The sequence below is a fragment of the Thunnus albacares genome, chromosome 16 (assembly GCF_914725855.1).
Source record: "Thunnus albacares chromosome 16, fThuAlb1.1, whole genome shotgun sequence".
NCBI classification, from domain to species: Eukaryota; Metazoa; Chordata; class Actinopteri; order Scombriformes; family Scombridae; genus Thunnus; species Thunnus albacares.
In genome coordinates this window covers 24,758,226-24,772,110 of record NC_058121.1, presented here as the reverse complement: position 1 = coordinate 24,772,110, position 13,885 = coordinate 24,758,226, and the positions used below count along the sequence as shown (strand labels likewise).

The following is a 13,885-nucleotide window of genomic DNA, read 5'->3' as shown; positions in this document are numbered from 1 at the left end:
AAGTTTCACATCACTTTACACAAAAAGAATCCTAAAAAGACTCACTCAGTGTTGTTAGATGAAAAAAATAGTCTGTACTTCCTCAAACATACCTGACATATTTAATTTAGGCAAACATGACGAATCTATAGTGTCATATTGGTGAGGATGGTCATTTCTCTTAAAGCACTTCTTTCACTTCTTTATCATTTAGGACGGTGAGACAAACGTCTGGATTATTACACTGAATTGTTGCTTCTGCAGTTTAAACTGTGCTGTGAGTTCAGTGCCGCATATAAAATGTCACATAGAAAACGTATTTATATTTGTTTTATGTGTTTTGAAGAAGTCCTTTAGTCAATCAGCATTTTAAACTCTGGAAACCGACCTGCAATAAAACTGCTCTGTTGTACTTTATGCTTTAAATTTACGTTTTTGTCTTGATGTTTTTCTTTTTAGTGATGTTTTAATATATCATAGTGGCCTGTCAATCTTTTTCCACATTCATAAGAAAGACTTCTGGCTTGGCTTAGCTCTCGACGGCCCAACCACATGCTCTTGGTTAAATTCATCTGAACTCACTTGTCTTTCCATTTTCAGATATGGGTTTGCCCTCCATCTCGTGGTAGACGGGCACCACGGTAACGGTGTACTCTGTGTCCGAGTCCAGGTTTTTCAGGACAGTGGAGGTGGTCGTTCCAGACACCTGGTCCTGGTCGAGGAAAGGAGAAACAACTTTGAACTGGGTGAACTGTAGGTTTTGGAGAACTCTGAGAAAAGCAATACCCAAGAAAAGAGAGGTTTGGCACACACAGAAAAACTCTCAGGCTGAACAATGTCACAGCTTAATGTGCTGCAAGCCCAGTTTTCTTGGATGCAGCCTCAGTCAGTAACTGTCTTTGTGCAGCTCCGTAACAGGAACAGTAGAAGCTCAGTGATAAAGATGGATTTAAGCAGAAAGCTGCCACTTCAGAGACCATCCAGGGACAGCCTGGGCCTTTGAGCAAAGCACCAAACTGGCAGCAAGGAGGAGTGTTTGCCTTCATCTGGATGTACTCCTTCAGGCTTCTGCTGCAATAAACTACTTCTTTGTCTATTTAATCTAATACTAAATTCTTAAATCTGCCAGTAGGCTGAGATAATTTCAATTGTTTCCAAATCAAATAATCTTATTTCACAACATTTCTTGAGCGAAGTGGCATAATTTTGAGGGTAATGAAATGGACCCCCTCAAGATATTGTCACTGCTTTAGGGAGAACAGCTGAAGCTGCCTTTGAAATAAGTTCAACTATCCCACATCATTGTCAAATGTTTTCCATTAGTTCTAAGAAAGTGTAGTTATTAAAAGCAACAACATTATCCAGCGTTCTTCTTTTGATAACTTGATATTGCAAATTTTCCAAGACAAGAAAAGAAAGTTCTTGCATGAAACTGCCTGGGAAACAAGTGTAATCATCTCACGCCACTGGCATCGCTCCACTTTTGAGCGAATTTAAAGCCAAAACTAAGGGTTAGCTCTATGCTCACACGGCACATTACCTCCTCTTACTTAAAGGGGACATATGCTTATGCTTTTCCTTATTTTCAGACAAATATTTATAATGTCACAATGTCGGATGTTCATGTTAAAAGTGGCTGACGTGTCAAATAATGAGGTAAAGATATGTAGAAGTAATCCCTGTGAGCAAAAAGCTCTGCTCTGAACGCTCAGTTTCCAACAATTTTTTCTTCTTTCAGCCCGAGCCGATGACGGCTTGTGACAGATTTCTTTATATGGTCGTCTGCTCCACACACAGCATGCAAGTTCACTGCTCTGCTCCGCTAACATTATGGTGTTTTTCCATTGTTTTGGGTCGTCTGCAGCTCTTTGTCAAACATCATCATCACTGTGGCTGTTTCCGCTTGTACTATTACTCCCTGCATTATTTCTAACTGATCTGCTGAACAAATAGCGCCAAATATCTAACGATATCTAATATATAACGAGGTTCTGCTGATCCAATGAGGAACATGTTTCACTTTCTGTAAATTCTTCACAATATAAGTCCATAAGTCTAAAAGTTTAGTTATTTAAAAGCCTTTAATTTGATGCAGTAAAGCAGGAAATGTTGGGTTTGCATCAGCGGTAACTTTACACAACTCTGATGGCTGCATAAAGGTAAGATAAATAAGTGTAAGATAAATAAGGAGTTTTTTGAACTGTGAATCATGCAAAGCTACTCTAGCTGAGTCCAAAAATAAAAAAATGTCTCCGTACTTTCTCCGTGATGCAGTCATTGCCTACATGTGACACAACTTCCCAATCAGGCATTTGACGTCAGCGCAGATTCACATTAACACTATCAAATCAACAATCCGAAGATGAAGAGGCAAACATTTCATCTAAGTTCCAATCAAACAACACAAGAGAAGTATGAACATAAACAGCCTGACAGTTTCTCTGCAACAGTAAACAGTACAGTAGAAATGCACCACTGAACAGGCACAGTCTGTTCCTTTCCTACAGATGTTAATCCCATAAAAAACATTTTTATTTTCCATATGTTGTCTTATTTGGTTTATTTAATTACTCAAAATACAGTTTCTCTCATTTTATCCCATAAATTGCTTTAAAGGGGGGCATGCACATGCACATTTCCAGGTATTTATTTATATTCTGGGGCTCTACTGGAATATCTTTGCATGATTTACAGTTAAAAACTCTCCGGAGGCTACGTAAACAGTTATAGTAGGATTTCACCTCCTTTTTCTCTTTCTTTACTCGAAATGGAAACTTCTCACGGAACAACCTTCGCAACGAAGGCTACGAAACGGACGGCTTTTTATGGGCAGGTGCGTTGAGCTGATGTCATCACAAGTAGGAAGTAGAGGTAATTTAGTAAATGAAGCGTTCAGAGCAGGCTGAAGCCATGGTTTTTGACTTCAAGGGAAGTTCAACTCAAGTTTTGGAACTTTTACCATGTTTAACATCCGACATCATAACAGTATATAAATGACAGAAAATCAAATATTCCCCTTTGAGGTTGTAATCATAATAATAATAATAGTTAATAGTGTTTTTTTAAAGGATTAAATGTTAAAGACAGCATGTAATTAACAGGAAAAGCATCAAGTAAATGGAAAAGTAGATGCAATGATAAAAGAAAATAAAAAACAGGCGGTTACAGTGGGACAGAAAGACAGAAAGAAATGTAATTTTCTGGTTAAATAAAGTTTAAAAAGCATCTCTTGACTGCCAATGAACAATAATTTTCTCACCATGGTAGATAAAATGCTATAAATTGGTTTGAATTAAAGCGAACGTGTCTCATTTGACATTTCAGGCAGTCATGAAAACCAAGATACAAATGAGGCATGGATGAAGTTCTCAACTCTTGGTGAAAATCCAACATGTGGAACTGGCAGATGCTGATGGTTATATAAAGCTGGCAGAGCTCTGTCTCCTACTCCGCCGTTGAGTTTCTCAGTAAATATCGGCTTGTCTGAGGAATTGTGTTAAACCTGGTGACATGACACTGACAGGGTGTAAATATAGCAGTCTTACCACATCCTGCTCTCCTGTTCCATCAGTCGGCGTCCAGATAACGATGTATTCACGCACTTTACCCTCGGCGGGATCCCAGCGGACGTTCAGGGAGCTGGTGGTGGGATCAGTAACCTGCAGGTTCCTCACATAACCCAGTGGCTCTGAGCAGAGACACGAAACAGGAAGAAAATCCTCAGCGCTTTGGATCAGAGCGTCACACAGCTGCTGTCTAGTCAGAGGTTACTGGTGTCCAGGGGGCAATTTGTACAGATGTTGGATGACAAGAAAATGGTGCTTTTCTGGCTGACTTTTCATTTAGGTCCATTGATTCGGAGTCAGTTTTACTCTGCAGTTATTGAGATGGATGCTTCTCTTTATTTATGTTACAATGGAGAAGAAATTTACTTTTTTCTTCCATTCAGATTGTTTTCTGCTGAAGTCATAAATCAATAGCAGTCACTGGAGATTAAAACCAGATCACCTTTGTACTTCATTTTTATTTGTGAGAGTCGTTTTGAAGCTTCACACTTTCAACCAATTTTTGGATCGACACTACTGATAAAGTACAACTTTACCTAAAAGGTAAAATATTAGTTACACTATTAGTTACGCTAATAACTAATAAGATATAATAAGAAAGGAAACATAAAAATACCACAGACAGAATTTATCCTACACAATTCATGTGAACTGAAAGAAGATTTCAGCAGTAGTTGGATTTAATTGTGTACAAATAGTTTTTTTTGTTGTTGTTATTGTTGTTTTTTTGTTCAAAAGTGAAGATCCGACACCTGAAAGGGTTTGGAAGTGTGAGAACTGAAAGGAGATGACGTGTCAGCTAAAGTGTAATCCCTGACAGAAAAATCAGTCCAAGAATCAGAGCTGAAAGCAGCGAAACTGCTGACGTGTGAAAATCTGAGAATGTAGCAGTTTGATCATTTGAAGAATAACAGATGGAAGTGGTTGAGATGTCAGATGATGTTCAGTTTAACTTGCCATTTTACAGGTCTGTGATTTCTTAATTTCCTAAATATGTCCTGAGAGTGTTTCCTGAAAAGAACTCTGTAATTTGTTTGTTTTGATTTTGTTTAAAGAAAAGCTTATTTTAAGCCCTATAATCAATGTATTATTGGAACTTTTGTTGTAATGTACTGTATGTTGAATTGTTCGCTCGCTTGCATGTTCAGCCTGCTGTGTTCTGAGTCAAAGACTAATAAATAAAGTGGAAATGTACCAACTGAACACTGTTTCTTTCCAGGGAACTCTTGCAAACATTCAGAAATTATTTGGAAACTATGGACACGTACAATAAAGTGTCACTCTTTGACCTTTCCACTAGCACACAAAAATATCAAAATCTAATGACCGGACTGTAATGACATTTATTGATCACATTTCTGCTCCCTAGAGGATGAACCCTTTAGATTTTAATGATCCTATTAACTTTCCTGAAGCACTACTCTCAGGACATTACGGAGAGAGGGCTCCAATAAAAGCTAAATTAGTATGTATGTCTTTCTTTCTTCTCTACTGTCCACCTTTCATTAGCTGCCAACTGTACTGAACGACTATCAGTCTTTCTCCTGAGTCAGTCTTAAAGCTGCTCTTGTCCCGTCAGAGCCAGAGAGGAAATGATCTGTAAAACTGTTTCATGGAGGCTCAGGTGCTTTTCAAGGTTCATAGAGGCACTTAAACTCAAAATACCATACTGCCAACAGCACATGACCGTAGCCACAGATACTCACTTGTCTTGCCGCTGTCTGTCAGGCTGGGTCCGTCTCCCTCAGCGTAGACGGGGACCACGGTGACGCTGTAACGGGTGTCTGGTAGAAGCTTCTCCAGGACGGTTTTGGTGGTGCTCTCTGAGACTTGCTCCTGCAAAAGACACACGTGGTGAACTCAACTCCTCTTTACCGAGAGGCTAAATTCCTGCCAGCCCCGAGAGCCCCGGCCTTTGACCACCAGCAGGTGAAAAGATTAACTTCGCCCCAAAGGGATCAGCAGTAACTACACATCAGCACACTGCATTTACTATTGAAATTACACATCTGCTTGGGGTTTTTAAAGGCAGAAACTGATATTTTTCCCAACATTTCCTAATATTTTGTGACAATTTTCAAAATAAAAACTCTTTAACTCCATTTATATGCTCCAAAATTACAGAAATCCAGTGTTTTTAGTATTAAGACCATTTAGACCATTATGAAACATTAAGACGCAGTTGAAAGCTCTGGAGACAGGCTTTTTTTTGTAGTTTTGTTTGTCAAAGTAAGATTTTACAATGATTACAAAGATTACAGTTAGATTTACCAAATACTTTTACTCAGTATTCTTAAAAACAGAAGAATACCTTTAATACTAATATCTTTAAATGAAACATTAATTCACAAAGTTGATTTCAAACGTTATGAAAAAAATGTGCAAAGAAAATAAAACCTTTGTGTCCGATATCCAAAATTATGGATATCTGACATACTGTATATAAATGCAGTATCGACGTGAGTTGTTTCTGTTATGAAAAATACGGAAATCTTTGTCATTATGGTTCATTTTACATGTTGTATGTGTTTAGCTGTTTCTGTTTAAAAACTCTGAGATTTCTCAGATTTAGCAATTTGGATGTTAGCCAGATCATAAGTGAAATTATTCCAGTTATTCCACTGTTTGCTGTTTCATTTTCTCATCGAATAACCCATTGAACCCTTAAACGTCATTCAAATATCTCTGGTGCAGGGGTTAAAAACTGTACTTTGACATGCTATTTCAGGGTAAAACTTATGTCACTGAGAGAAAAAAAAAATGAGTCATTTCTAAACATACAAACACGAGCAGCCAAATTGTCAGTCAGCCACATTCGAGGCTGTTATTTCACGGCTCTTTACAGCACGTTAACTTCCAACAGCCTGAACCAGCCTCAGGCCTTTGATTAGCAGGATTTACACAAACTTATTCTGTACACGCTGCGCTCCATAAATATAAACCCCACAAACATACCACGCAACGATGAGGGATCCACTCTGCCAAAAGGATTTAGACACTATTGTGTGACAACTGCATGATGGGATTATCCTGTCAAAAAGTATGACATCACTTAATCCCTGTTGAGGGCCTTGATCGTTGTGTTTCTTTTGACGGTTCAAAATGAGTCTGACAGCCTTTTTATTACTTGTGCTGAAAAAAATGTGGCTTTACTGAAGTGAGGAAATGTTCAACAAAGTTTATTAATATATTTTATCTTAAAGTTTTTAAGTTTTTAAAGTTTTAAGACAGATACTTTTTTGTCACAAGCAGAGAAAAGTTACCTTAGAAAGAACAGTTTAAATTCACACGGTTTCTCTCTGTATTTCAACAAACTTGATGGCTTGCAACCCAGCACGATGTGCCAGAATCATTTGATATGAGTTGAACAGTTTCCAGATCAAATTGCAAAGTCACTGAGAAACAGCCCATCAGATTTGAAACAGCTGAAGAAGACACTGGTTTTGAACTAAATGTTGTGTTACTGTTATTTTAGCGATAGGGCAGATAAATGAGCTAATCTCAATCTGAAAGCCTCTAAATCTCCTCGTGACCTTCGGCACTGACTGGCTGACATCCATTTGTGAATAAAAGGACAGAATCAGTTAGATGTAAGATGATGACGTATCAGTCTAATAAAACTAACTAAACCAACTGATGTTTCTCATATTATGATCTCAGTCACATTTTTTCCCACAAGAAGGAACAAATGTCCCCAAAAGACCATGAAACTTAAGCTTAGAGGCTTAATTCACCTCAGATAAACTAAACCGAAAACCAAGTTATTAAACTCAAGTTAAGTCATCTTGACTCAAGCAACTTAACAACTTAACCAACTTAACTCAACCCAGGTTAACTCAACTTGACTCAAGTTAACTGGACTTCATTCAGTTTAACCCAGTTAAATTTACTGGACTCAGCTTAACTCAACTCAACTTGACCCAAGTTAACTCGACTCAAGTTAACTCGACTCAAGTTAACTCAACTGGACTCAATTTAACTCGCCGCAACTTAACTCGACTCAACTTAACTCGACTCAAGTTAACTCGACTCAACTAAAGTCAACTTAACTCGACTGGACGACACTCAAGTTAAATTAATTCGACTTAATTCATGAAGGGGTCTTTGGCCTCAACTGAAGACTGAACCAGGCCTTTATTGTCACATATTTATATTTGTTTATATTTTGGAAACAAGTCTTCTCCAGTTTTAATTTACTGTTTGCTGGTGTTTGTCGTTAAACTACTATTTCCTCCGTTTCACATTTAAAGCCTTTCCCATGTATCGAGGGACAAGTTTCACTAATTGCATCTTTATTTCATGAAAGCATGGTAAATTTGAATAACCCTGGAGTGAGAACAGTATTTATATTTCTGTTTACTGTACATTTTGATGAATTTAGCAAGTTAACCTTTATCGTGCAGCTACCAGTAATTTAGTTTTTCCCGTCTTCTTTGTATTTCTTCAGCCAGACTTTGTTGTAATTTGGGTACCAGGTTTCATTTGAGATTTTACTGTAAACTAAACTGAGGATCTTACCACAATCTCCAGTCCTCCGTCGGCAGGAATGTAGATCACTTTGTAGCCCTGAACGTTGCCATCAGCAGGGTCCCATGTCACTGTGAGAGTGGTGATGGTTGGGTTGGTCACCTGCATGTTGCTCGCTCCGCCCAAAGGCACTGGAGGAAAAATTATTGTTGTTAAGACTCAGGAATTAAAACTTAAGGTCATTTTTAAACAAATTCGGCTTCAGTTAGAATACAACAGTGTTATTCATATAAAAAGATTCCAGCTCCACAGTGACTTACGCGTCTTTCCGTTCTCGGACTGGCGTTTTCCCTCCCTGGCGGGGTAGACTGGTAACACAGACACTGTGTATAGTGTGTCAGGCATCAAGTTCCTGAGGACGATGTTGGTGGTGCCTGTAGGGACTTGCTCCTGTTAACGGAAATTTTTAAAAATGTGTTGTTAAGTCTCATAACTGACATTTATTTTGTCAAGTATCATGTACGAAATAGTACAAGCATTTATATGAACAGAGATGTTTTTTTGCTGATGATGCTCTATTTGTTTTAAAGCTGTTTGCCATCACATATGACTCTTCAGTGCTTCAACCCAATTTTATGTGGGTTTTTTTCCCCTTAAAATCATTTTTTATTGTGGTGTTTTGGTGTTTTTGTAGGAAAAATATATGGAATTACCAACCAATTTTCTGAAGAAGATATTTGTGTGCTCGCTTCCACAGACAAACTGCACTTAAAACATTTGAATTAGCTTAAGTGACATAAAATGTTGAATCTTGGGAGCCTCTGAAATGTATTTGCCTGTGATTAATAATTAATAGTGGGATTAATAGTTCAAGTATGTCAAAGAAAGTTGTAGTTGAAGGTGCTAAATGGAGCAATGAAAGTACATTGTCTGAACAAAGCTAGTAGGACAGACTCTAGCTTAAATATCAGGACGGGCTATGGTAAGAGCCTTCCAGCAGCCATATTGGAAGTCTTACACCTCAATAAAACTGTCCCACAAAATGCCCAATCTTCCCTGAACGGCATTGAACATCAGCCTTGTCTATTTTTGTTCCAAGAGGTATGACAGGTGTAAAAAGAGCCTCACCATCTCCTCTCGGCCTCCAGCGGTGGGCACATAGAAGACCTTGTACAGGCGAACAGCGCCGTCAGCCGGGTCCCAGTCCACATTCAGGGAGGTCATGGTGGGGTTGGTCACCCTCAGGTTCTTCACTCCTCCCAGTGGTCCTAAAAACAGGGACAAGACATTTATACATTAAATCCTTAGCTTGTTTGCTACTTTTTGCTCATCAATCATTTGGTGCAGTAATAAAACCTTGAGATTCTGAATAAAGTACTCCAATATCTGATTTAATTTAATGTCTTGTTTTAAACAAATAAATTTAAGGCAACTCAAAATAACACATTACTGCCCTTTCCCACTTTCACTCAAACAAACTTTTGCATCTTTACGTCTGTTCACTATAAGTACAATTTCAGCAACAGAAAGTATTGATACATGAGTATGTCAGTGTTCAGTCTTACTTGTCTTTCCATTTTCAGACATTTTCTTTCCATCTCCCTCAGCGTAAACCGGCACCAGAGAGACAGTGTAGAGGGTGTCGGGCTGCAGGCCTCGCAGGATGGTGTTTGTGGTGCCTGCTGACACTTGCTCCTAAAATTTACCAAATAAACGACACAACTTAGCTTGTTTCATACCCACAGAGAAGACAGAGAACCAAGAATGCAACAAAAAATAACAGTGAAAAGTTGCATAATTACAAGTTGCATAGTTGCAAATGCATCAGCAGCTGCTAGTGAGGTGCCCTTGAATTCATTAACCCCAATTAACCCCAATTAACCCCAAACCAGAAACAGACTCTACTTGTAGTGGGCTATCCTGTGGGCTAGTTATGAAAGCAGTTTTAGTTACCACATAAGACATATAAAAAAGTGTGGTGAAAGGGTTAGGGTTAGTAGTCTGAAAGCCAGTAACAGTTTGAAATATTAGGATGAAGAGATACAGTAGATTTGGGGTTTTGTCATATGAGAAAAGAGAAAATATGTGACCAGTTTGTGCTTTCTTTACACCCATTTCTGTTGGATTGACAACAAAACTTATAAAATGGTATTATATAAGAGATCTTGTTGCACTAAGCAGCTCCAAAATGTGTGAAGGTTTTGAAATATTCCATAAAGATTAAAGATTTAAAAATGACGTGTCCTAACACTCAGGTCAGTGATTTGACTTTGGGTCTAACTCTACTTTCAGCCAACAGGAAGCTGATGGTTGTCCTACCAGTCCTACCATGCTTTCAGCTCCTCCGGCAGCAGGAACATAAATGACTTTGTACTCCTTCACTTGGCCCTCAGCAGGCTCCCATCGCACGTTCAGGGTGGTCATGGTCGGGTTCAAAACCTGCAGCTTCTTCACTGCACCCAGAGGCTCTGAGGAAACAGAAATACAAGAGTTACAGGAAAGAATGGAGATAATTTACTACAGATATCTACTCCTGTGTCACCTTTTCCCCTGCACTACATAGATAAATATTGTAATTTTTACTCCACTATACTTATCTGACACCTTAGATAGTTTTACATCCTACATGAGATACACCAACATCATAAATTATTACTAATATCACTTCACTTTATTTCCTATTTCCTTCTTTTGCTGTTTCTGTCTTGGTTCTTTCCTTTCTTTTTCCTCTCCTTATCCTCCCTCTGTTGTCTTTTTTCCCTATTTTCCTGATTATTTGTACTACATCTTTCCTTCCTTTCATCCTTCTTTTGTTCCTCCCATTTCTTTTCTTCTTTTACTCTTTTTTTCTTTGTATTTCCCTATTTTTTCTAATCTTCTTTCTCTCTGAGCCTAACAACAATATTTTTTCCGCCTCCAGTGGTTTTGGGCAGAGTGAGCAACATAAAGGTGACCAACCTGACCATCACCACTCTCACAGTAATGTGAGACACATTTAAGGTTATGTAAAGTCTTATTAATTGGCGAAAATGTCAAAAAATGCTGCAAACTTCTCTGAATTGGCACCTCTTGGTTCGGAACCTCGGGGACTCTCCAACTCAAAATAACACATTACTGCGGTCTAAATACAAAGGTATGGCTCCCCTTTCTCACAGGTTTTATGAAAGCAAAACATAATGAGTTGAATGACAGATAAAAAAATAAAAATGTGATCACATATTAAACTTTACTTTTATTCAAGCAACAGAAAGTACTGATAGATGAGTATGTCAGTGTTCAGTCTTACTTGTCTTTCCATTCTCAGACAGTTTCTTTCCTTCTCCCACTGGATAAACTGGCACCAGAGAGACAGTGTAGAGGGTGTCGGGCTGCAGGCCTCGCAGGACGGTCGTTGTGGTGCCTGCTGGCACTTTCTCCTAAAATTTACCAAAAAAATGACACAAATTAGCTTGTTTCAAACCCACAGAGAAGACAGAGAACCAAAAATGCAACAAAAAATAACCATGAAAGGTTGCTTAGTTGTTGCAAAGGTATCAACAGCTGCTATTGAGGTGCCCTTGAATAGTTCAATTAACCCCAAAACAGAAACAGACTCTACTTGTAGTGGGCTATCCTGTGGGCTAGTTGTGAAAGCAGGTTTATTTAACACATGAGACATATAAAAAAGTGTGGTGAAATATCTGTAAGCAAGAAGCAGTTTTAAATATTAGGATGAAGAGATACAGTAGATGTGGGGTTTTGTCCAGTTTGTGCTTTCTTTACACCCATGTCTGCTGGATTGACAACAAAACTTATAAAATGGTATTACATCATATAATAATAATATTATATAATGTAACTTCAACAACTTCTATGAGATCTTATTGTATTAAGCAGCTGAAGTGTGTGAAGGTTTATGGAATAAATCCTACCATGGTCTCATCTCCTCCGGCAGCGGGAACATAGATGACTTTGTACTCCTTCACTTGGCCCTCGGCGGGCTCCCAGCGCACGTTCAGGGTGGTCATGGTTGGGTTAAACACCTGCAGGTTCCTGCCTCCACCCAGAGGCTCTGAGGAAACAGAAATACAGGAGTTACAGGAAAGAACGGAGATCAAAATTTTTACACCTGTTCACTATAAGTATGATTCCAGCAACAGAAAGTACTGATACATGAGTATTTTAGTGTTCAGTCTTACTTGTCTTTCCATTTTCAGACATGGTCTTTCCATCTCCCTCAGCGTAAACGGGCACCAGAGAGACAGTGTAGAGGGTGTCGGGCTGCAGGCCTCGCAGGACAGTGTTTGTGGTGCTTGCTGGCACTTGCTCCTAAAATTTACCAAAAAATGACACAAATTAGCTTGTTTCAAACCCACAGAACCAAAAATGCAACAAAAAATAATCGTGAGAAGTCGCTTAGTCACTGGAAAGGTTTCAAAAACTGTTATTAAGGTGCCCTTGAGCAGTCAATTAACCTCAAAATAGAAACAGACTCTACTTGTAGTGGAAGCAGGTTTAATTAACACATAAGACATATAAACAAAAAGTGTGTTGAAATATCTGTAAGCAAATAGCAGTTTGAAATATTAAGATGAGGAGATAGATGTGGGGTTGCGTGTGAAGGTTTTGGAATATATGGAATATATCCTACAATGCTCTCATCTCCTCCATCGGTGGGAACATAAATGACTTTGTATTCCTTCACTGGGCCCTCAGCAGGCTCCCATCGCACGTTCAGGGTGGTCATGGTCGGGTTCAACACCTGCAGGTTCCTCACTCCACCCAGAGGCTCTGAGGAAACAGAAATACAAGAGTTACAGGAAAGAACGGAGATCATTTACTACAGATATCTACTCCTGTGTCACCATTTTCCCTGCACTACATAGACTAATATTGTAATTTTTACTCCACTATACTTATCTCACACCTGGGATGGTTTTACATCCAACATGAGGTACAGCAAGATCATAAATATCATCTTACTTTATTTCCTTTCTTATGCTGTTTCTGTCTTGGCTCTTTCCTTTTCCTCTCCTTATCCTCCCTCTGTGGTCTTTTTTCCCTATTTTCCTGATTCTTTGTACTACATCTTTCCTTCTTTTCATCTTTCTTTTACTCTTTTTTTCTTTGCATTTCTCTATTTTTTCTAATCTCACTCTGGCATTCCTACTTTTAATTAAGATCTGAGTGCTTCTTCCACAACTGTCAGTTAGAAAAACAGACATCAGTCGGTTTGAAACTTAATAAATTTTGCTGCCCTGATTTCAGCACAACGAGGAATGTTTCAGAGCCCCTCATGTCATCTGACACTTACTGGTTTTTCCTTCTCCGGAGATGTCTTTGCTGGTGCCGTGAGGAAAAACGGCCACCACAGAGACAGCGTACTGAGTGTCAGGGTCCAGCTTCTGCAGGATGAGGCTGGTCTTCTTCCCTCCAACCTCCCTCTGTTGATTGGAAAACATGCCGGCGGTAAGATTTCAGTGGACAGACAGAAACGTTTCCACTTCAGACAACAACAGAGCAAACATGTCTCTGGGAATGAATGATAGAAATCTACTAACATATGATAACAGTAAGTAGACTGTGCCAGTGTCTTTAAATGTGGCCTCATTTAGTTTAAATAAAAAAGTGAAACATTACAAGATCAAACAACACTGATAAAAATGTTAAATCAAACACAAAATCTTTTATTTTTCAGGATTGGAAAGGGTTATTTAGGGATCTTTTTTCAGCGTTCAAAACTGTTTCTTCTGTTGTTCATTAATCAACGTAATCAAATTTCAAAAAATAAAGTTTTTCTTTCAGTTTGTCACTTTATTTAGTACAAGTTCACATTGCTTGCATAATGGAAACTCTTTATTTCTATATTGTATGTAATTCTATAAATGTTACAA

At 38.5% G+C, this 13,885-nt stretch overlaps 1 protein-coding gene across 4 annotated transcripts in view; it reads right to left on the bottom strand.

Moving 5' to 3' along the window:
* The window catches only part of col12a1b (collagen, type XII, alpha 1b), a 152,528-nt gene that overhangs the window by 64,294 nt on the left and 74,349 nt on the right, over positions 1-13,885 (bottom strand). For 2 of the 4 annotated variants that reach the window (XM_044376184.1, XM_044376186.1), the window contains 13 exons: positions 13,306-13,435; positions 12,643-12,782; positions 12,191-12,320; positions 11,924-12,063; positions 11,299-11,428; positions 10,332-10,480; positions 9,578-9,707; positions 9,141-9,280; positions 8,333-8,462; positions 8,064-8,203; positions 5,252-5,381; positions 3,525-3,667; positions 562-691 (listed from right to left, as the gene is read on the bottom strand). In XM_044376184.1, the coding sequence (XP_044232119.1) occupies positions 562-691; positions 3,525-3,667; positions 5,252-5,381; positions 8,064-8,203; positions 8,333-8,462; positions 9,141-9,280; positions 9,578-9,707; positions 10,332-10,480; positions 11,299-11,428; positions 11,924-12,063; positions 12,191-12,320; positions 12,643-12,782; positions 13,306-13,435 (1,762 nt within the window). The remainder of the gene's footprint in view (positions 1-561; positions 692-3,524; positions 3,668-5,251; positions 5,382-8,063; positions 8,204-8,332; positions 8,463-9,140; positions 9,281-9,577; positions 9,708-10,331; positions 10,481-11,298; positions 11,429-11,923; positions 12,064-12,190; positions 12,321-12,642; positions 12,783-13,305; positions 13,436-13,885) is intronic. The other 2 variants (XM_044376185.1, XM_044376187.1) reach the window with 2 other exon arrangements.